Here is a 23,701-nt window from a genome sequence, read left to right on the forward strand (position 1 = left end):
CCAGAATCAACAACTGGTGCCAAGACCACAATGCAAATCCCAGGCATTCCAACCATTCTGGACTTTCTCCAAGAAGGCATAGAAAGAGGCCTTCAGGCCAATACCATTACATGTCAGATGTCTGCTCTTAGTAGGTTGCTGTTCACATGATCCTTGGGCTCTCTGGCAGACAATCCACAGGTAGCCAGATTCCTTCAAACAGTCCAATTAGCCAGACCAGCGGTCAAGTCACTCTTCCCAAAATGGGACCTTCTGCTAGTTTTGAGGGCTCTGATAAGCCATCCCTTCGAGCCTCTGACTTTGATTTATTTATCCATTAAGATGTGTTTCTTAGCAGTTGTCATGTCCGCCAGGTGAGCATTTGGAACTGGCAGCCTTATCTATACTGGAGCCTTACTGCGTGTTCCACAAGGACAAAGGTGGTGCTTAGGGACATCAGAATCTTTTCTTTGCAAGGTAAATTCTTCCTTCCACACTTCCCAAGAAGTTGTGTTTCCTTCATTCTGTCCAAAACCACAATATCCAACTGAAAAGGTGTGGTCCACCTTAGAGGTGAGAAGAGCGTTGAATATCTATCTCAAGTATACCGAATCTACGACTGGGTTCCCTATTTGTATCCTTCCACCCAAAATGCTAGGGAATCAGAACTTCCAAGTCCTCCATCAGTAGGTGGATTAAATTATGTATTGTGGAAGCCTACAGATCACCAGAGGCCTCTGTCCCAGGAGATCAAGGGGCACGCCACGAGATCCTTAGCAACCTCATGGGCAGAATGAGCAAGCGTGTCCTCTTTGGAAATTTCCAAAGCGGCCACTTGATCTACAGCTAACAACTTCATTAAGCACAACGAAGTAGACCTTCTATCTTCTGCAGAGGCTTCCTTTGGAAGACAGGTGCTGCAGGCAGTGGTTAAAAAATAGTACAGATTTTGAGTGAGCTCACGCACTTCCTTGCTACCAAATTTTTATTTCATAACTCTCCCTACCTCCATTCACTGCTTGCTATTTCCCAGATGTCCAGAATTGTGGGAGACTCTGGTCTGCAGTACAGAAAATTTCTTACTGATGATTTCCTTTCTGCTAGTAGTCTCCCACAATCCTACGCCCCCGGATGGCTCATGAGTCAGTCAGATATTAAATGGAATCATTACCATCTTCCTAGGTCTAATGTACATAGTTATTTTATCATCTCTGGAATGTTTGTTAATGTTATGCAGATTTCACATCTTGGGAATAACTCATCTGGCAGCAAGCAGGAGCAGAGAGGTATGGCCAGACCATGTAATGCCAAAACACTGATCCATTTCCATGAGCCTCAGAGAGAGAACAGCGCCCAGATATCCAGAAGTGTGGGAGATGCTGCTAGCACAACGGAAATTATCTGTAAGAAATTTTCTGATGAGAGTCACATTTTCGGAAAGAGATGCAGGATCAGGAATTTGGTTTTCAGTTTAAAAATAAAACACGAAGATATTTTAACCAATGAAGACTGCAATATACATATGAATTCAGGAAGATGGGACAAGGTCGTGACTCGATGATTTCTTTGCTATCACAATTGAACCAGTAAGAAAATATAACTTAGAAGGATAAAAGCCAGGAAATAAAGAACAAGAAGAAATTATCAAGTCTGCACATAAACAGAAGCTAATACGGGCATGCCACGGCGATTACTGGTAAGAATGGTGGTATATGTTTGTGAGCTGAAGACTGAGTGAATAGCATGGTGGCAAAAACTGCTGTCAATGTACAATTATTAGGTTTGCCAACACTAGGGAGGATGGTGAATGCCAGAAGAAACTAACAAACTTTATAATTGGGCAAGACAAAGGCAGATACAATTCAACAGAAACAAATGCAATGTAATGAATACTGGAAATAATTTTAACCATTCATACACATTGATGGGTTCTGAATTAGTTGTTATCTCTCAAGGAGACGATGTAGGCATCACCATGGACAGCTCGATGAAGACCTCTGCTCAATGTGCAGTTGCAGTCAAGAAAGCGAATAAGATGTTAGGCTGCATTAAAGAGAGAATATGGAAAAATATTATGGCATATATTTTTCTCACAGGTCCTCATGCCGAACATTGCTCTGTTTTCATCACCATATCAAAAGATATCACAGAAAGAAAAGGAAAAAACCGATCAGATGTAGGGGAAAGAAGATTTTCATACCTGGAGGAATTGCAAGAGTAGGATTATTGAGTTTTGAAATGAGAAAAGAAATAAGAGGTGGGATAAAGATCGGAGACGCCAACTGAAAAGCAGATAGTCAAGGTAAAGCGGCGCTGCTATTTATCAAGGGGAAAAAAAGGACACTCCTTGAAAGGTCATTTTTAACTCAGTCTCTAATCTGTAGAACTCATTGCCTCATGTAGAATATCTGCTGTTACACTAGCTAGGATAAAAAAAATTGGAAAGGTTATCACTCATGCTTCAGGACTCACTGGTCAGCTACAGACAAGAATCTCCCCTGAAATACCTGATAAAATCTGTTGGAGAATGGCAATAAACCACTATACTCACATGGAGAGGGAAAATAAACATCAGAGTTCTCTCAATCATTAACAGCTAATTTTTGGGTTCTATGATGATAAAACACCAGCAGAGGGAGGTGATGGCAGTAGCAGAGGAGCCAGGCAGTGACAGCCAACCTTCCTCCCCGTTTCTTTCCAGCTCAACACCCACAAGAGCCAGAGGGCATCTGCTTGGGGAAACAGACCTGGTGCATGCCCCTACCAGGACCACCTGGTCTCCCAACATACATGGGCACCATCAGCAAGAGAACTGAAGGTAGACCTTTAAATCCCCAACATCAAAGGAGATATAACTTCAAGAGCCTTTTTGTGTCAGTTACATTTCTTCACATCTGCGCCCTGGGCTCCAAGTCCTCCAGCTGCAGTTACTTGACAAGTTATGTTGATATTTACTGTTCTCTTATTCTTACATCCTACCTGTTCAGTAGCATACTTCCTGCTCTCCTCCTCCCAACCCTTGCCTCCATCATTCTTCTCTTCTCATCCCCATAGCTGTATGTTTTGCACCTGTCCTCCCATCACCCTGCCCACACTACTATTTCACAGACACCTTCCCAACAACAGAAGCACAATAAATAACCAGGCTTATTACTATTATTTATCCTCCCTTCTCTTGTCTCCTCCTATTGTTATGTCCTCTTGTCTTAAATCAGTTTGTAAGCTTTTCAGGGCAGGAACTAGGCCTTCTTATGTTTTTCCACAGTACCTAGCATAAATGGGCATTTGGCTATTATGGCAATATACATAAGCGGAAGAAAGATCAATAATGGAGGAAGAAGGAGAGGGGAAAGAAGAGCACCTCCTGTTATAAGCAACCAACTCGCATTACGAGTAAATGCTCTGTGAATACACTTGTATCATCAGTGAACATCCCTAGTTCACATTTAAATAAAACTTTTAAAACTGTAAATTGTAAAAGATGGGTATTAAACAACAATGTGAACAGAAGTTTATTTCCATCATGGGGTTTATAAAATGACAAAACTGATTTTAAATATATTCCATGCAAAAACAAAACAACTTATGTTAATACAATGTTAGGGTTGCATAGTTAATCACACAAAATCAGGAAATGCCAATTAAAGGTTGAATGCACAACCTTAACTATGCCCCTTGAATGTATGGATTATAAGTTTGTAGTTACATGATCCCATAATACTTAAATATAATAGAATGTATATTACATTTCATAGATATAAGCTTTCCCTAAAGTAGTATTGAACTACTGTACTGAAAACTAATCCAGATATCTTTTTATTATAACTGAAACAACCAACAGCACTGGACTAATTCATTTGTATACTCTGCACACTATAGCACCTTCCATCAAATGGTCTCAAAGCACTTTACAAAGAATGGATTAAGCCTCACAACACCCCTGTGAGGTAGGGAAATATGACCTGTTTTACAGCTGGGGAAACTGAGGAACAGTGAAGTTAAATTATTTGCCTAAGGTTCCACAGCACGTCAGTGAAAGAACTGAGAATAGAACCCAGATTTGCTTCTTAGACCTGTGCCTTAACTACTATTGACCATTCTTCCTCTTGTTCTTGCTTGTTTTTGGACCAGATCTTCCATGTCAGAATTCCTAGATGTGCCACTCTTTTTCTGAGGACTTAATACTTTGGTACACCACCTTGAATATCCATATTCTAGTTAGGCGGCCCACTGAAACTTCACTAAGCTTGATATATAGTATACTGTACCTGAGCCATTGCATATAAAAATTTATTCAACATACTATTAGAAACTGTTTCATAAAAAAGGAAATACACATGGATATCTTCACAACAGTTTGGATCAGTGTCACAATTTTTATCTAAGTAGTTGGAGGGGAAATTATTTTTGTTTTAATTAGATCTTACAGTTTATTTTATTGTTTCATTCAAGATAAATGGATCTTGCAACTTGGCACTATCCTAATTTACTGAAAACAGGTGTGGTAGTTTAGAGCCTTGATTGTAAGATTTGTACAGATGACAATTCCACAACCTCACTAAAGGCCATTTTCCAATATGTATTTTTTTGCATTCTGAGGTTTTCCCTCACTATTGCTTTTCAAACTTTCTTTGCTTCAATTTAAATTGTTAGGTGTAGGTCACCTTTGACCAACAAGAACTGCTCCTCTTCAGCTCTATAGCATTCTTCAGCACGGAAGCTATTGCATTTTTCCTCCAACACAACCTCCTTCTTCTATCCTGTACACAACACTTTAACCATTACTTACAGGCCTTATTTTTGTTCCCTCCCCTTTTCAAATTGTTCCTGTACCATTGTGTCTGAAACTGAATATACGACAGCTACATTAGTGCTTGAGAAACAAAGTTACTTCCTTAATAAGCAGTACCTCTTTTCTATCCAAACTAACATTGAAGATTTTATATTATATATAAAATTTGTATCTGAGTGGTGTCTTCTGCTCAATTTTTTACATCGAATATAAACTGAATATCCTTCTCTCCCTAGCTAAAGCTGACCCAATCTAACACCTCCCCTTCTAAACTTGGATCTTTGATTTTTAACTTCTACTTATATTTTCCATGAAAGTTTTTACTCAACTCTACACAGAACACTATGTTTTTCAGTTATTACTACCAAGTGAGTATTGTGCCAGACACAGCTGTTTTAGATTACTAAAATTTTACAAGCATGTTTTCTACCACCATCTCACTTAAACCCTGATTCAGCAAAAACAGAGTTTAGAATGAAAATGCCCATACCCAGTCTTACCTTAGAAGTCTATTTAGGAAAAACAGATTGAGCATCCTGCAGTTAGCTAGACTTACAACAGGTCTGCACAAGAGAATGAAGATGCTTCTTTTTTGTGCTCAGTGGAGAGGGGGGGGGGGGAAAAAAAAAAAGCTTTTGCTAAGGGCCAAAGACATCTGGTTTTTTTATTATTATTTTTTTTAAATCAGCAGGATCATCATACATATCAAGCAGAGAGGTGTATTTTCTGAAGTACATTTCTTTGAATAACACACACTACTGAGGAGGTAAAGGGATGTAGGCTATTGAGTGTGTAATTAGCAGCATGTTTATATTACCTGAAATTGTGTTATGTCAAGGAAAGACTCGGCTATCATCGAGTTTTGGCACTTAGGCAAAGAGTCATAACTACAGAATTCCTCTGTGTGTCTAAGAGATGCTGACTTTCATAGCAAGAGTAAACAAACTCCCCTCCAGGAGTCTTGCCGTCTTTGTTGCTGTCAAATTCAGAGCAGACCAAGGAAATCAGATGGGTTAAAAATTTCAGCATATGGAAGTGTAGTAGTTTCCACAAACCAAAGGCCACGCATTCAGATATGAAATGAGCCTCCATGAAGTCAGAGAACCCTAGAGAAGACTTAAAAGAATGATTTTAAAATAGATTTTTTTTAAAAGTTATGACAGTTTCCCTGGATAAGTTTGATAAAGCTGGCGACAAAAAAAGTAGTAGAAATCAAATACCATGCATGGCAACTATTTAGCTATTGCTTCATTACTTTTGGATTGAGACTAAGCAAGACAAGTCTAGAGTAACAGAGTTGAGTTAAATAGCAACTCTGCTCTACACCTTTCTGATATAATTAATTAGCATACATGCCAATATTCCTGTAGCTGAGGTTTTGGAAATCCTATTTTGGAGAAAGCCCCAGGAGATAGTATAAGCACATTCTCCCTCCCCACACCTCCTAAAGTTTTTCCAGTTTTAGCAATTTTATCATTCACCTTAAAACTTAGGCTGCCATCAAAAACTCAAATCTAAACTATTCCCTTGTGCACCAATTTTAGTGTAATTGGACGCTCTCTTATACTAATGGCTTTTTAATTGTGTGTCATCTCTTTTCTGCATAAGACATGCATTGAGGTAAATGCTCTTTTACATCATAAATCTGTATGTTATCCACATGAGTGTTTACACAAGTCAAGTCATTTGAAGTTGCATAGAACTAGATACCACTGACTGATATTTTGACTATACTTCTGCTGTAAAGGTGAGAATTTTCTTCATTTTAAATGAAGGCTTCAGAGCTCATGCATAATTTTCAAATGACATTTATCAGCATGTTTAATTAAAGTGGAATATAGCAGCCATATAAATCTGAACCTCATTTCAGACAGGTCATTGTACTTTTAGGTCATTTTTACATCTGCAAGGAGTGTGATTCAAAATAATATTTGTTTTATTGCAATAAGGTGCTAAATATCATCCTTTAACAAAAAAATAAAGTTACATGCCTTAATTTGGATTTTGTTAAACTCCCTAAATGCACTGCTTAATCAGAAAAGTCCCTACAAAAATTCCAGATGCCTTGTTTTGTGAAGATATTCTAGCAAGAACTTAGAATGACATGTATTGTGTTTAAGAAAGTGTGACTTTTCACAAGTAGTCTTAAAGACCTCCTTCCATCCACTGAATAGGGAGTAGCAAACTCCAAAGAAGAGGACCCACCTTTAAGGTGAAGACTTAGTCCATTTTGTGTGTCCTTTCAGTCTATGGACACTGCTGAGAATGCCACTTAAGGCTAAAAACAGATGATGATTTGAATTGGATACTATCCAGAGGCCTCAGTCCAGCTACCACACTATATGAAGGCTATGTAGTACCAAACATTGCCATGAGCTGGTAACTTTGGCTCTTTTGACCTGGATTTGAACTTAATGACTGCACACCTCCATTATGTCCCAAAGCTATCCAGTTATCCTCCATTTATTTAAATGCTGCATGGTGTAGGCTAGGACTACAGGTAAAGATACATTTGACTCCAGGATCCATGTATATTTCCACTTTATTAGATTTATTAATGTTACAGGTTTTCTTGCACTGCCAAAACCATGCCTGAGAATTCAAATAAAGGTACAATGGACAGCCTCATCTACCCATCATACAGTATATTAAAAACTTGATTCATGTGCATTAACAATTCCAATATCCTTCTTTAAAATGTCAGAACAAAGTTAGGATTTAGTATTTCAGGTTTCTACCATGTGATTGAGTGACACTTTTACTGCAAATAGGACCATCTTAAACTTTTAGTGACATAAACCAACAAATGTTTTGTTGGCACAGATATTTTTTCAGGGAAGATACATTAATACCATTGGACTCTGAGCCATGTAAATCTACTTTTAGTGGTTTTGATTCTCAAAATAAAGTCTTCAGGTTTTTTAATTTGTCTTTTGATCAGTCTACCTAATCATAGCAGCTAGTTTGGAAATTTTACTGAGAAAGTTAACTCTACAAGGGCTTTAAGGCCAGTTCTATACCAAGCACATTGTGAGAACCGGGGCAAGCCCTGATCCCACTGAAGTCAACAGCAAGATTCTTACGGACTTCAAAGGAAACAGACTTTAGAGCATCAGCAATTAAATCAAAGGAAACTAACCATGTAATTTCTGCATGAGCCACCAAGCCTGGTCTCCAATATGTAAAGTACTATCACATCAGTAAGATTGTTTTGCCATTGGCAAGTATGAAGTGGACAAGGGAATAAGTCTGCAGCTCCTCCTTTTGGCATTCACATTTACGGGGAGAAACCTAGATTTGGAAAGAGGTGCTTACTCACTTAACTAGCATACTAAAAACAAACTAAACAAAGCAAGGGGAAAGACAGATGGTATGCCCGGGGGGAGTTTGGGTGGTTGTCAGGTTCTCTTTCATTGTATAGAAGCAACTGGGTATTATTTATCCTACAGCTTTAGCATACACATGCCATTGTATTTATCTCCACTAAATTAAGTCAATAGAGCTGGCCAAAAATTGAACAAAGCTGTCACTCCTTCCATTGTCACTAGGCTTCCTGCAGTTGAGAAAATGCCATTTAAAGTGAGGATTTCTGCCTGGAACAGTTTGCAAGCTCACATGGTGATCTGAAGCAGCCAAAACAAATGAAATCTCACTAGGTTTGATGTTATCCTTCCTTCAGAGTCTTATACCAGCTTATCCATATAAGATAGGATTGGTTGGAGACAGCTGTTACTTTTGCTACAACAGAAAAACTTATCTTGAGGTTAATATTATTACTGCCCTGTATACTGCATGTATTTTTTGAAATTATGTTCTGAAGACTAGAGTGGGAGCACAGGCTTCTGCTGTGTACCAAATCAAAGCCTACTGAAGTCCTAGTCCCTCAGAGAAAGAGAAGTGACCCAATTATGAAAACCAAGATAAACTTATCACTATTAACTTATTTCACATTTTTACTCGAGTATACTGCAATTTTATACCAGAAACGGGGAAGGCATTTTTTGTAGAACAAAGAAAACGCTTGAACACAACTGTGAAAATGGCTAATGCAAACAGCCCAATCAATCCCCACCCCATACACCCTCCAATTTTCTATTGGAATGAGTTTTGTTTTGCGGTTACCTCAGTACAGCTCTATCTAAAAAGGTAAACAAACTACAGCTCGGTACTATACTTTGATAGTTTTTGAAAGTGGTATGCTCCAGAAAGTCTCTAGTAGGCTATGGCTACACATGAAAGGATTCCTCAGGATGGGACACCAGACAGGTTTCTCATTAAGGTCACTTAAATCTTTGTTATTTATAGCAAATCAGAACCAAATGGCTGACTTCTGCAGGATTTCTGACAGGAACCCAGTAGAGAAGCTGGTTTCAAGTTTCAGATGGCCACTAAAACAGTTGTAACCTTCTTTTCCAGAAGTTGTGATCCACATGGTGTCCACAATGAGTGCAGCAAGTCTGAGGTAGTCAACCCTTACGAAGGCTCAGTATCTGAACATAAAAAGATTTTGAAATGACCACTGACTGTAGATACTTTTTCAGAGTAATTAAAGAACACTGATGAATCTTGTTCAACCATTTACATTAATTTCCCCCAAATCCAATGGAGAAGAAAGTTGTAACACATTATGCTTCCATAGTGCGAGAGCAATCACTTATGTCAAAGTAGTCTGCACTTGCCGCAGCAGATCCAGCAGAAATAAGATGGCATGTTCATCATAGTCGTTAGCTGTAGTTTAGTTACCTTAGTAGGAGGGTTACCAAAAAAGCATTCCTTAATTGTAATGTGTATGCAGCTCTACTGATCCCCAAGCACAGCATATTGGTTGTCTAGCTGAAGTTTAAGTGCCTGGTTTTTTGAGACCTCATCCCTACCTCTATTTTTGTGTCTTACTACTTCAAAGCTCTTCTCCATTTCTTTATCCCTAAGGGAAAATAAATGTAGTCAGTAATTGTCTTATTCACTAGCTTCTGAATCGTGAAATTCCTAGCCAATTTCCACCCCAAAACCACCAAAATTAGAAAGTTACGCTACAAATGCAGAGTAAAGTGAGTGGGTTGGATTCCACAGGATATCCGTGCATTCCCCAAGAGAACAGAAGGTTGCATAGACTATTTCTAGAGTAGACCTCTTGCCCTTTCTGTGCTATTTGTTCAGATTACATTGTTGGCTTCATTTCCATAAATCCATTCCAATATGGTATACTGTATAATGCAATACATATGGTTAACACTTTCAAATCATGCTATAGCATTTCTCTCAAAGGTGATAGAAAATAGAGGCCCATTCCCCTCCCAGTGAGGTCTGAACATTGCAACATGAAACATAACCAACAGTCATGTAGAAGATATGGAAAGAGTTGTGTTGCAGTTAGTATGTTACTCAAGTATAATTCAAAATTTCTCATGCTGGTCTTTAAGAGTAACACTGCTCATGTCCTAGAAAAGCCAAGACATCTTTGATAACACTGCTTGTTCAATTGGCAGACATCAAACTAGACCAGAAAGAAAGCTTATGCTACTGTGCTGTTCCAATCAATGCCACATCAAGAAGTGATAAGAGCAGATGAGTTAGAGGTCTATTTAACCCTTCAGCAGGGAAGGAGTCTATGGGAGGGATAGGAAACTCAGGCAATGTCACTTTGGAGTCTCCTTAAAGTCACTCGGGGCCCTCCAAACTCACAGTTAATGTAATAACTGCAGAAACACTGTCTACAATATTCCTCCCTTTGCTCCACACAACACCTTTTGAAGTTGCCCATGATAACACAGCTCTGCTCAAGCAGCATGTTGCTATTACTTCCCTGCTGACAGCTGCCACAGAGCACTGGTTAACATGGAAAGGAACTCGATACTGTCAAGATCAGCAGCGTTTTATTTAAGGAAATCCCTGAATGTAGGGATTAGGTGGCCAAGGAGAGTGGTAATCACCTAGTCTGGCCCTCCCCTCATTAAGAGAAGTCCCACTCCTCAGACCTTTGAGATGCATTGGGGAGGGGTGGGGGTCTCCATAAAGTCAGGGGAATGATAAAATTTAGACCCCAACCCCATCAAATAATCATTTCTGCTATTTATTGACCTCTGTGGAAAGATCAAGATCTGACACCAAATAAGGAGTTAGGACTCTGATGGGAAAGCATTTTAAATAGGCATCTTAGAGGAACTGATTAAATATACTTACTTTCGGCTATCTGCATGCTTGGCAGTGGATTGCAATGATGGAAACTGTGTATCACTATAGATCTCTGGTGGTCCTTGTGGTGCTTTCCGTGTCCTGGTCTCCCTAGCACCAGGCGGTCGGTATACACCACTGGATTGCACTGGTTCAGGGGTTTCTGTAACTAAGAATTTATTAGCAGAGTTTTAGACAAATAAAAAAAGTGTATAGCCTTATTTTTAAACTCTGGCTTTGGGCCCTATTTTGTTATCTGCTTCCAATGGTCAGATATTCTAACCTAAGAGTTGATCTAATACCTAAGATCTTAGTTTCGGTTCATTAGTGACAGTGTTCAAGATTATCCAACTAATTACTAGACCTTTTTAAATTAAAGTGCAGTTTTACAACAGCACCACGTAGTCACAGGTGGTAAAAGCCACTGGACAGAACTTGAGAGTAATTGCTAACATTTGTGATTACTAACTAAATTTTAAGTTGTTGTATTCCCCATATTTTCCAAATTTAGTTCAAAGAAACTGCCTATGGCCTCAAAGCAGACTGAAGTATTTGCTAACAAATAATGAAATGTAATCTATTGTAAACTTGTAAAGGAGGGAAGAATACACTTGCATGACATTGCTAGATCAAGTGCCCCACCCTCATTAAGTTTAACTAGATTTTTCCAATTCCAAGAGCTCTTATATCCATCCCACTGTAAGAATCTTAAGAGTTTTAAATTTTCCTGATAACCAAAAGCAGGGTTTATTATAAGATCAGTCATAAAATAAAAGCATAATTTAGCTTTTTCTTTTAAGATGCCATTTAGTAATGTATTTGTATTTAAGAGTTTTTAGATGTGGTCAGTTTACGACCTTTCAGCTGTTCTGCAGGTTATCAGGGCCCTAGGAGAAACAGCATCAATGAAGTAGGGATATCTGATTAAGGGTTGAGTTACACATTTAGGTTAATAAAACTGAGCTTGAGTTAGGTACCCCTACTACCCTTAAATCCACAGCAACTCTGCTGGTTACACTCAGTGGTGACTATCTTGTGTCCTCTGGTAAAGCCTTCTTAATCTATTCAAGGTATACTTAAAGGCTCAAGGGAACTGGTTGCTCTCCACATTGAGACAGCTATATGGTTTTGGCTTAAAACTTCTGATGGAAGTGCTGCAAAAGATCTGACTGAGCCAAACAGGAGTTTGTCCTCTAGTCATCCGCTTCTCTTTCCATGCCTCCATCTGAAGTCTGCTTAAACACCTGGGTACATGCCAACAAAGAGCACTATAGGTTTTAATTTACAGAATTTCTAAACTTAGACAGAGTCCTTTCACCATGATATAATCGGGAAGAGTGAAGGACTGTAGATGTTTATACAGATGTACTAATTATTGAATCTTGTTTGAGAATCATTACATTAAATGTCAGATAATGACTACAAATATTTCTGCTCATTTATTACATGATTATGAATTATCATGGCAGTATTTCAGGTATGGGGGGGGGGGAAACAGATCAAGTGAGGAAACTAAGCTTAAGTTTGCAAACTATACCAATTGGATGTTATTTTCTCCCATACCACTCCTGAAAGGTATTTAATTTAGTCTATATTCCATTGGGAAGTTAAATTAGCTATATTTATGAAGGTGTATCGTAAGATAAGTTTAAAACTGATCTACACTTCAGTTTTTGGAGACCCTATTAATGTAAAGGTTTCTGTCTAAAAGATTAACTCCTATCACAACAAAGTAAATTAGGTTTTTAAAATGTTTAAGAAGCTTCATTTAAAAATTAAAGTACAATGCAGCGCCCTCCGGACCGGTGGCCAGGACCCAGGCAGTGTAAGTGCCACTGAAAATCAGCTTGAGTGCTGCCTTTGGCACGCATGCCATAGGTTGCCTACCCCTGGTCTACTCAGTTTCATTTTTCTCTGTATAGACAGTTTTACAGGTTTGCTATTGAGTAAAAAGACCCATGCAGAGGTAATTAGGAGAGTTTAGTACTACAAACATTGACAGGGAGCTCTGGGAGCAGGAGTAATACCGGAGACTTTTATCTCAACTTCTTAAGAGTTGGATTTAAAGTTGGTATGCCTTTACATGCCAGAGAAAAAGACAAGAAAAACTTACCAATAGTTTCAGCAACAGGTGCTTGCACAGGAGCTGTCTTGTTCCAAGGACCAGATGCTCTCTCTACACCACCACCAGCCTCCTCCCAGTTGTCACCTGGTTCTTCTCTCTTTTCACCTTCATCATCTTCTTTTTCACTAGTGGAAATAGTAGTTAGCATGTTGTAACCAAAAGACTTCAACACTTGCCAAAAAGATTATACAGTGTGTGGAAAAAAAAGACTTCAGTTCCTTCCTTATATCAATGCCATCTTCTCATTATTGGAGTGGCTAGACTACAACTGCAAAACAACTTAGCCATCAAGCCCTGGGATACGCAGTGTCAACTTCTGCAGTAGTTTCACTTTTAATTCATGAAATTTCATTATCTAAATGAATGTGAATACAGATCTCAAGACACAGAATATACATACTGTACTAGCTGGTCAGTTTTATGCTGTCCCTAAGATTTCATCTTGCTCAAAGTTTTTGTACTAAGATAATTAGGCACTGAAATTTTTTCTAGGGAAAAGCTGGAGTTTGGCAGTTATTTGAGGTGGTGTTGAGATATCTGACACCGGAGAAAGGAGCAGAAGGGAGTGCATGATTGCGAACACCATTCTAGCTGGATATTTCTCAGATAGTAAGCTGTCAACATTTAACTGCCATCTTGAGGTTTGAATTAGTTTCACTGTAGCGACTGGAGCAATTTATACCTCAGAATTACTGTCAGACTGCCTGAAGATTCAAGAAGCCCTAATCTTCTGTTAGTGTTTAAGATTCCCTGCAACCATAAGGCTAGAAACAGCAAATGAAAGCTTACGTTCTAAAATACCACTTGTCACAGAATTGTATTTCCTGCCAGCAGAATCCATGAGACTTCCTTCCTTATGCCTGTGAGCCAAACCTGGTTGGAGATTTTAAATTTTATCTTGGCTATTACTTAAGGAACAGTGAAGTCATTTTTCTTACTTTATATCAGCATTATACTAATTTTTCACAGCATTCATTTTTGGTCAGTGAAAATCCAAACTAATGAGTAAAGTCAGGTTATAAAATAAGCAAATAGCCACACTAGCTAAGCATTTCAGATGTTGATACACTTAGTTTAGCAAAACGATTTACAGATTGATTTAAAAGAGCAAGTTATCTGGACTTTACTCCTGTGGAAATTCTGTGCCCCTGCAGCGTGGCAGAAAAACATACCCCCTCCCACAGATTCCCTTTGCTTCCTTGCAGAAAATGGTTTCTGTGGAGAAGCAAAGAGAAGCTGCACAAGTGCTCACTCACTTCACCCCTCCCAGCTCAGACCTGTCTGTTGGGGTGTATGTGTGGGTGTACATGCAGAAGAGGTAAATCACTGGGGGGGGAGGGGAGTAGGATGACCAGATAGCAAGTGTGAAAAATCGGGATGGGGTGGGGGGTAATAGGAGCCCATATTAAAAAAAAAAGCCCCAAATATCAGGACTGTTCCTTTAAAATTGGGACATCTGGTCACCCGGGGGTGGGGTGTCTGGGGATGCCCCGGTTGCACAGGGACATTAGTTCGGGGGGGGGGGGGGAGGAGAGAGGAGGAGAAGAGACGGAGTCCCCTCTCCCCCTTCCCTGCATGGAGCAGCCAGGGCTAGGTCAGATCAAGCCTCAGAAACTTCCCCTGGCAGCAGGAAGCTCTGTGCGGTGGCTCTGGGTTTCAGGTGCAGGGGTCGAGGCTCAGCGTGGGGGGGAAGAAGAGAGAGAGAGATCCGGATGCACAGGGATTGGGCAGACAGGGAGAGCAGCTCCCTGTACAGTGACACCCCCCCCCCAATCGTATCAGAGCCCCCCAACACCCAGAACCCCCCAAGCCCTCACCCTGCCAAGCCTCATTTCCTGCATCAGGAGCCTCCCCCCACCCAAACCCCTACCCCACTGAGCCCCAACCAGCTGCACTCTAACCCCCACCCTATCGAGTCCCACTCCCCATCCCCTTCCCCCCCACTGAGCCCTAACCACCTTCACCTGGACTCCCCTGCAGAATCTCATGCCCCCCTGCACCCAGAACCCCGCACAGCCCCTGTGCATCCAGATTCCCCCCTGCACCCAGAACCCCGCACTGAGCCCCTGTGCATCCAGATTCCCCCCTGCACCCAGAACCCCGCACTGAGCCCCTGTGCATCCAGATTCCCCCCTGCACCCAGACCCTCCACCAAGCTGCCTGCACCCAGACTGCACCACACATAACCCTGGTTCTCCAAGAGAATTCTGCACCAAATTTTTTTAAAAAATTAAAATTCTGCAAAGTTCTGCATATTTTAATTGTCAAAACAACACAAATATAATATAATCACATCATTTCAATTATTTTGGTAATTTATTTAAAAATACTTGCCAGCAAATAATTGAAAATGGTGTGATTATACTGTGATATTTTGATAAAAAATATGCAGAATTTTAAAATATTGTGCACAGAACATGTAATTTTTTGGCGCAGAATTCCCTCAGGAGTAGGACTTTGACAGTGGGATGTATCTATAGCAGTAGAGCCTCAAGATGGGAACCATGTACACTGATTAAAATCTCTTCATAAAACTTGAGTCTTCTATGCTTACAAAATAGCCACGGACTTCATGGAATGAGTCACAATGCAGAATTCAGGCCTGTGTCAGTTTTCAAAACTGTAAAGCTTCAAGACACCTATACACAGCTCTGGGTGGTTTCACAATACCTTATATGTCAGGACCAAGGACTTTTTGCTGAAGTAAAGGCAGTGAGTAGTGATCTTGATAGGAAACAAAAACTAAGCTGGAAAAAAACTGAAATCTAGGAATTGAAAGAGAAGCTTTCAATACAGGGATTGTACTTTATGAACAGGTTTTAAAGGACTGAAGATCTATTTTACACAGAATTTGTGGGAGCATATTCAGGAATCCCATCGTATTATGTGGGGCCCTTCCAGCATCCAAGACAGGCACTCTGGAAGTGCTCTCTTTCCTTGAAGGTAAGAAAAAACCATTCTGCAGAGATTTTCCATTGAAAGAAGCACATCTGGAAGATGCAAGTCAAGTTCTGATGAAAGCTTGATTAGCAAAATCTTTCCAGAAAAAGAAATGAGATGGTCATTAAACTAGTCCTTACTGGTTACTTCCCTTTAGTCTCTGAACAGCTAAGTGATATTTGTGGGTATGTGGAAGGTCAGGTTGGTGAAGAAATCTTAAAGGGCACACAACAACAGGACTAGCAGCTCTGAGGGCAAAAAACTGCTTGGTTAACATGGAACTACCATTATGACCAAGAAGGAATGAGCCTTTTGTAATGGTAATTAGATCAGACTTAGATTAGGCAAAAAGAAGCAATTTAGTAGTTTTGATGCAAGATTTAGGCATTTTAAAGGGGTCCTAATTTTCGTAAAGTTCCAAGCACCTGCCCTCTGGAAAAGTGAGTTTTAAAGTGTCAAATTGGACATCCAAGTATCTCTAGACACTTGCAAGTTTAGGCCTCCATGGAAAAAACAAGTATCTCGGTTTTCAAGACCAAAGGCCACAGATTACTGGAGCATCAAATTTGTTGGGTAGATGGAAGTCAGGCTGCAGACATTATATTTATATTTATAATGTCTGCAACCTGACGTGTGTGTGTGTGTGTATGTGTATATATATATATATATATATATATTATACACACACACACACACACACACACTACCTATACAGCCCTGAGGATGTCACATGGGCCACAGCTGTGTACTAATTGGGCCACAGGTTAAGAACCACTGCTCTCTTCAGAGAGATCCATGGATAATCTACTGCAGTGGTCCCCAACTTTTTCCGTGGGGCGGGTGCCGGACGACTAGCCGCTGAGGACCGTGGCCACCGGACAAGCAGCTGCCGAAATGCCACCGTGAAGCGGCAGCATTAAGAGGCGTCGCTGCTGAAATGCCGCTGAAATTCGGCAGCATTTCGGCGGTAGCGCTTCTTGACGTTGCCGCTTCTCTGTGTCATTTCAGCATCTGCTTTTCCGGCGGCCAGTAGGCTAGCGCCCACGGATGCCATGGCGCCCACGGGCACTGCGTTGGGGACCTCTGATCTACTGTGTTCCATTGTGATAGTGTGGAGATCTTGTGGACAGGATCACAGACCAGGAGTTGGCTTCCTTTAAGAAAAGGACTGATAGCGCCCACTTGACTGTTCACGCAAGTCATGGCCATAGTGTTGTTCAGAATAAGTGTGTTGAGTTTTTAGGGTATTCAGCTGAAAAATCAAGTCACCCAGTTAATGTCATTTATGTTCAACAAATGATTATACCATGTGCTCAGTACAATTGTGGTCATACCACCCCCACCCTTCCCCTATTCCCTCAAACTAGGCTGGTATCCTAGGCCAGGAATTACCCAAGTAGCCTGGTCTGGAGTCAGTTAACAGATGATCACAGGAGGGATCTGCTGGATAATGGACAAGAGTGGACACAAAAATGAGAAGTTTTTGCAATTAAATCATGGGAGTCCCTGACAGAGGACACTAGCATGCCCCATAGCCTCAGAAGAAAGTGGCTTGAAGAGTCCTTATTGGACAATACCCAACAAGCCAGTGGTTGTATTATTTCCTCTCTTCAGGGTGACAATGTTTAGGCCGAGGACTCTTATCACACCAAGAAGGTGAGTGGATTGTGGAGTGAATGGATTCAGTTACTTCTGTGGTGGGGCTGAAGTGACTGAAGAAACTGGATGGTCTGACTGTCCTGATTTTTCCCTCCAAGAAAGCTCTAAGGTATGGTCTATGTAGGAGAATGTGAAGAAGTCTTTCTTCTCTAAGGTCTGAACCTAAGACGATCAATATTCTGGCGCCACAATCCCTTTAGTACTACTGTTGTGCCAAAAAGCAAAGCTTTGTGTGGAGCTGGAAACCCCAAGAAGAGAATCTTGGAAATAAGGCTGAAGAGTGGACTGGGTTACAGATACACCACCTTGAATATGAGAACTCAAAATTGCCTCAGTACATGAGACAAAGTGATCTCAGGGTCTCCTTACTGAAACTGGATTTCCATATAGGGTGCAAACTAGGATGAAATTTTTTAAAATATATAGATATAGATTCAAAATCCAAATTCACTTTTGCCTGCATAGAATTGTTGGCTACAATGTATTACAAACCTTTTGTTAAACCAGATTCTGCAGAACTAGATCTAGAAGCAAAGCTATTTTTAGTAATAGATGGGGGGGGGGGGAAGTGGTACCTTATTTGCATGGAATGAACTCTGAGCCCACTGTAGTCAATCTCTTCTTTTTGCTCGAATTCCTTCCATTCATCCTCTTCCTGTACAAAAATAATTTTTTTACAAGCTTGTTACCACTTCCACACCATGAGAGAACTGAAAGTGCAAGTAGTACAGAAACTACAGCACCAGTGTGCCAAAAAGGTATGGAAAGGCAACTCATTTTTAAAGTTTCCTATTCATCTACTTTGTCACCTGAACTTAGTAGTTACACATATTAAAATAGTCTGTTGGGATTCAGGACAAGAGATACAATACAGCATTAGTACATTTAGCTACTTTCATGCTGTTCATGATGGATGTGTTTTTTAATATATTTGGAGATTCTCAATTAAAAGTGAGATCATACAAATCAAATTACCCATGAAGACGCCAATTTCAACATAAAGTGTTGTGATTGAGGATTAACTTTTAACTAGATCCAGAATATGACTTAAGGTTCTTTTGCATTTTAAATGCTGTATAAGGCATGGCTTGGTAAAATACATATAGGGTGCAAATAGGATGAATTTTTTTAAAATAAGTTAGTTTTTCCCTATGGTTACAAAAATTACCTTATATGTGTTTCACACTGGCAAGTCATGCAATGTTGTCCCTCCCGACTACAAACACTTGCACTGCCTCTGCTGTTGACCATAATTTTGCCAAGTTGAAGAGTTAAATTTAAGATTCTGGTTACTTTTATAGCTTCCGTTCAGAACCCCATGAACGGCAGTGAAACTCATGTTAGTTTTACCCTGCTCCTTGAAAAAATTACAAGCAGCAGTACTAGTAAGCTCTGCCACTATTAAAGAGTAGGACAAGAGAGGGAGAGAAAGAGACCCCACCCCACCTCCACAGCATCCAAAAGGCTGAAACAGAGAACAGGTCTCATCCTTCCCAGTGTTTTTTGGGAAGGAGGATGACTTCAAACTCCTTGAAACTGATATGAAAGATTAACACCTCATATGCAGGGTCTGTAACATCACCCTTGTTTTTCCCCCAACAGCTGAAGAGGCATAGGGCTTAGCTTCTTTTATCAGAGCATTATCCCAGGACCCTTCCCTTATCATTTACATCTATCTCTGCTAAGCTAATATCTGTTTGCCAAGACCTGGTTTAAAGTAGCAATATTAATAGCAAATGACTTCATGTTACTGGGAGGGTTGCCTAGAGACTTTATTCCTTCATTAAGAAGGCTACTCTCCATCTGAAGCATTTAAGATTTCTTAGATTACCTTCTAATGGCAAACTTGCCAATCAGTATTTTCTAAATTAAAAGATTTTCCTAAGTTTTATTTTCCATTTTATTAGCTTTTTTGTGTTCTATTTAAACAAGCCTAAAGTAATTAACTATTATCTCTATTTTAGGAATGTGGACTGAAATGTTAAGTGACTTGATCACTAACCCTGGGCAAGTTAGAAATGTAACTTAGGTCTCAGATTCCCATACCCTCAACCTCTAACTAATCTGCATTATGGCAGAAACTTCCCTGTGGGGAAGTTATTCTAGAGGATGGTTTATCAAAGCTTCCTCTGAAGCATCTGGAATCGCCTACTGTCAGAGGCAGGATATTGGACTACATGGAACAGTGGTCTAACCTATTACAGCAATTTGTGTGTTTTCTCTTGCATGCTATCCTTTTCACTACACGGCTTCCCTACATTCACAAAAGCTATCAGCAATCAATGCCTTCATTGGCAGAGATACAAAGGATTTAGTGCACATAGAAATGGGTCCCTTCTGGTTCAGAGGTCCACAGGCCACAGCTCTAGGGAGCCACGTGGTACACTTGCTGGAGTTTCTAGAAGGCTAGCTAGTCACATGGTGATGGATCCTCCTTATTTCCAACTACTAAATCACATTAGGTCAGCCAAATGCTGCCCAGCATACATGTACTTATTTATGAATAGATATATTAAGCTTCTGGGTTGCAAACGGTGTCTTCTACACAATTTGTGTTTTCCAAGTGTAAGTATAAAGATATTAGACCGGCTTGAAGCATTTGCACATTAAAGCAGGATCATGTGCCTGCAGCAAAAGCCTGGCTTGGTCATTTTCCTGCCATTACATTTCTATGAGATGCATCTGCTGCAGCTAACACCCCCAGTTTAACGGTATTAGTCTCCTCCCACCCCCCTTAGCGGTATGATCTGGGGCCGCTTTCGGCGTGTCCAGCCCCACAGCTCTAGCAGATCCCCCCGAAGCAGAAACTGCCTCGCGAGAGCGGACAAGCGCTCAGGGCCCAGCACGTGCGGGGCGGCCCAGAGACACCAGACATCCACTGGTTCGCCCCCCGTTGGCCGCGGCAGCCACCGCACAGGGCTCGCTGCCTGATCAGGGCCTGGGAAAGGGCCCCCACCCAGCCGGGGCCGAGCTCGGAGGCCTGGCCAGCTCCGCAGCGCCGCCCTCTGCCGGCAGGAAGCCGCCGCCGCCCAAAGGAAGCCGCCGGGGGCGCGTCCTGAGCTCCCTGCAAAGCGCTGGCGTAGCCCGGGAGAGCCGAGTCCCTCCTCCTTCCCCCAACGCCCCCCAACACACACACTCCAGGGCGCGACGCGCCCCAATACCGTAACCCCCCCTCCAATCGCACCTTAACCGCCGCCCTGGCGGAGGAGGCGGTGCTGGCGGCGGCCCCAGAGCCCCCCTCGGCCGGCCGAGCTCCCCCCGGCGCGCTGGAGGCGGAGGAGGCCGAGGATGCGGCGGCAGCAGCGGCTCCCCGGCTCCCTTTCTCCCGCCGCTTCTTCTTGTCCCTCTTGGCGAAGAAGTCGTCTAGGCTCCTCTCCTCGGTCTCGGCCATGGCGGCGGCTGCTCCGGTTCGAGCCGACTGCGGCGGGCGAGCGGGCGTTTCTCTGCCTGACGCGCTGAGGGGGAGCCGCCGGAACCCCGAGTGGGTGCGGGGAGGCGGTTGAAAGAAAGAACCAACAGGTGCGGGGTTGTCTCAATCGGTACCGCCCGGCGGGGTGTCTCTCCTCGACGAAAGGCAATTGGTACCGTCCAACGGTCACCGCTCGCGCCTTGGCTCGAGGAGCCCGTTCGAAGCCACCCCAACGTTCGGAGGCAGCTTTCTGCTCTCCACGTTGGTGGTGGCGGCCGCCGCTTGACACAGCCAGGAACTGGGAGGGAGGAGAAAGCGTGAAGGGGGGGGGTAGGAAGGCAGAGGAGAAAAAAGGCGAGCTATGCTAACTTGCTAGGCGCTCCCGCAAATGGGTAATATTGCGACAGGCGCATGCGCCTAACAGCGCTGACCAATGGGCTGAGGAGAAGGTTGCTCCTCTGGGCCAATAGAAAACCTCTGGGGTGGGGTGCTGACGTCGATGCGTCAAATTGCGTGCCGTCTACGTAGGAAGCGACTGGTCCAGCACAGAACATAGCGCAGGCAAGGTTGGTTGAGTTACAATTTTTTTGAGAATAGCACATGCGCGCAAGCAAACGCAGAAGGGGTGGATGACTAGGGGAGCGGAGCTTGAGGTGGCCACACAGGGAACGTAGGTTGCGGAGCCGTTTTCGCCGCAGCCCCTTGTTCCCGCGCGTCTGGTGGGAGGGCCGTGCGCGAGGTAGAGCGCAAGACACTCCCCGGCCTGTGAGCAGGGCGCAGTTAGCGCGGCAGCTGGCGCCCGCCCGCAGTCTTTGGAGCTGGGGGATGGGCGTCGTTCCCGGAGAGGGGGGGGAGAGGAGGAGCGTCATAGCGTCCCCGTTCCGGGTAGCTCTGTGTGCAAGGGTGATGCAAATGAGTGAATGAGCCTGTGGTGCGTGTGTACCTGCTTTGCATGTAACCCGAGTAGGAGCTCTGGTGCTGGAAGCGCGTCTCGCTCACCAACAGGAGTGGGGCTAACAAAAGAGATTCTCACCCGCCTCCTCGCTCCTATGGCCTAGCTGCAGTTTAGCACAGAAGCCATGTGGCTTGAGTGCTGGGCCCGCCCTGCTGAATAAAGCCCTCTCTATTATCTAGAGCGCAGTGAGAACTGAGAAGGCATGTTTCCCACACCACGTTCTGCCGCCACGTGCTAGCCTTGATCTGGGTGCGGTGGGGACTTTATCTAGGAGCAACAAGGCGCGTTCACTTCTGCCTGACTCATGCAGGTTTTGGCTTCTCTGGGCTGAGTCTGCCAATTAGTGAAAAATGTGGAACGTGTGTGATATGGGAGCTGGAACAGACCCACCGAAGGCTTTGTGTGGGAACCCCAAAGGGATCTGTTGGGTGGGAACAACTGTTAGTTCCTCAATTGGCTGGGCTAGATTCGCACTGCTGACATACAGGTGAAAGGCTAATTGATCATTAGCGACAGCCTGAAGCATTCAGTTCTCCTTAAGAACTAATTTTTACTTTGTTGGCAATAAGATTGCTTTCTTGAAATACGTTTATTTATCCAAGTTCTGATCAGGATCACATGCAGGCAAGGTCTTCCACTTTCTGTATACACAGGCAAAAATATCCCCACTGTGCTTTCTCCTCTTCAAACAAACATTTTAATAAGTATCCCACCGATTTCTAACAGAAGAATTCTCACTACACTAAAACAAATATTGATACAACATCCAAAAACACCTATAAATATGTTTTGTTATATAAAATAATTTCAATATTTATTGCACAGGCTTCACGCTGACATATGTTTCCCCCCATATGGGCCATTAGACTGAATCCATAACTTTCAGATATATGGCACCAACCACTTCTATGGGAGTTGCATGAGCATCTGCCATTAAAGTAGAATGACCTTTCCTATTAGCATGGAGGCAGTAAGAGACTCATAAATCTCTACATGAGGCCTAACCACTAGAAAGGGACAAGGATCTGCACTGTGTTAGCATGGATTACCCAAAGAGATCATTTATCTCCTTTCATCTGAGAAGTACTGTGGTAAGGTGTGAGAGAGGTCTGTCATATTAAATGTGTGTTCTATATTCCTACCTCTATCTAGTCTGATGTTACCTTTTCCTACTTGTCTGTTATCATAGCTGTAAAATGAGTGAACAGTAATTCCCAAATGTAGGTGAAATGATGCCTTGGTTAATAAGGGTTAGGAAGTGACTAGAAATATTCAGAGCAGTTAGCAGAAGAGCTGGCATTAGACACATGGGCTCTCAGAAGACAGTTTAGTGCATCTTCCCATAGGCAACACTGTATTGCAGGGTCTTGCTCTCGCCTTCTCCCTCCCTCAAAAAATGGTGTGACCTATTGCCATTTGTAAAGGAACAAAATGTGTGAATGTCAAATCTTGGGTAATACTTGGTGGCTTGATCTGGGAGGAAGGGGTGTCTCCAGATGTGTGAAGGGGTTTAGGGTTCCCAAATGTATGTGGAAATTGTGGGGTGGGCCTCTGGAGGTGAAGGGAGGGGTGAGAGGGAGAAGCTGGTGAGTGTTCAGTTATGTGTCTGCCTCATCCACTTTGCCAGAAATGGAGGTTTGAGGAGAGGGGAAAAGTTTCCAGATGTGAAGT

At 42.3% G+C, this 23,701-nt stretch overlaps 1 protein-coding gene across 4 annotated transcripts; it reads right to left on the reverse strand.

Moving 5' to 3' along the window:
* Positions 1-1,355: 1,355 nt before the first annotated feature.
* On the reverse strand, positions 1,356-21,455 carry CDV3 (CDV3 homolog). Of its 4 annotated transcripts, XM_065398720.1 has the most exons (6): positions 20,851-21,455; positions 18,242-18,321; positions 13,056-13,192; positions 10,952-11,111; positions 9,646-9,695; positions 1,981-2,022 (listed from the first exon to the last, which is right to left on the reverse strand). In XM_065398720.1, exons 1-6 carry the CDS (start codon positions 21,055-21,057, stop codon positions 2,018-2,020), a joined length of 639 nt encoding a protein of 212 aa, XP_065254792.1. In that variant the 5' UTR covers positions 21,058-21,455; the 3' UTR covers positions 1,981-2,017. The 4 variants fall into 4 exon arrangements, with proteins under 4 accessions (XP_065254793.1, XP_065254792.1, XP_065254794.1 ...); XM_065398721.1 differs by lacking the exon at positions 9,646-9,695 and having other exon boundaries at positions 1,356-2,022; XM_065398722.1 differs by lacking the exons at positions 1,981-2,022; positions 9,646-9,695 and adding an exon at positions 7,295-9,261.
* Between the last annotated feature and the right edge of the window lie 2,246 nt (positions 21,456-23,701).

This window comes from Emys orbicularis, chromosome 2 (assembly GCF_028017835.1).
Source record: "Emys orbicularis isolate rEmyOrb1 chromosome 2, rEmyOrb1.hap1, whole genome shotgun sequence".
Lineage (NCBI taxonomy): Eukaryota > Metazoa > Chordata > Testudines > Emydidae > Emys > Emys orbicularis.

Excerpts from the sequence above, each read along its gene's own strand:
- CDV3 (XM_065398719.1), bottom strand. The coding sequence starts at position 21,057 with ATGGCCGAGACCGAGGAGAGGAGCCTAGACGACTTCTTCGCCAAGAGG. Across the intron at positions 18,322-20,850 it reads CCGCCAGGGCGGCGGTTAAG|GAAGAGGATGAATGGAAGGA; the intron begins GTGCGATTGGAG and ends ATTTTTGTACAG. Across the intron at positions 11,112-13,055 it reads ACCTGTTGCTGAAACTATTG|TTACAGAAACCCCTGAACCA; the intron begins GTAAGTTTTTCT and ends ATAAATTCTTAG.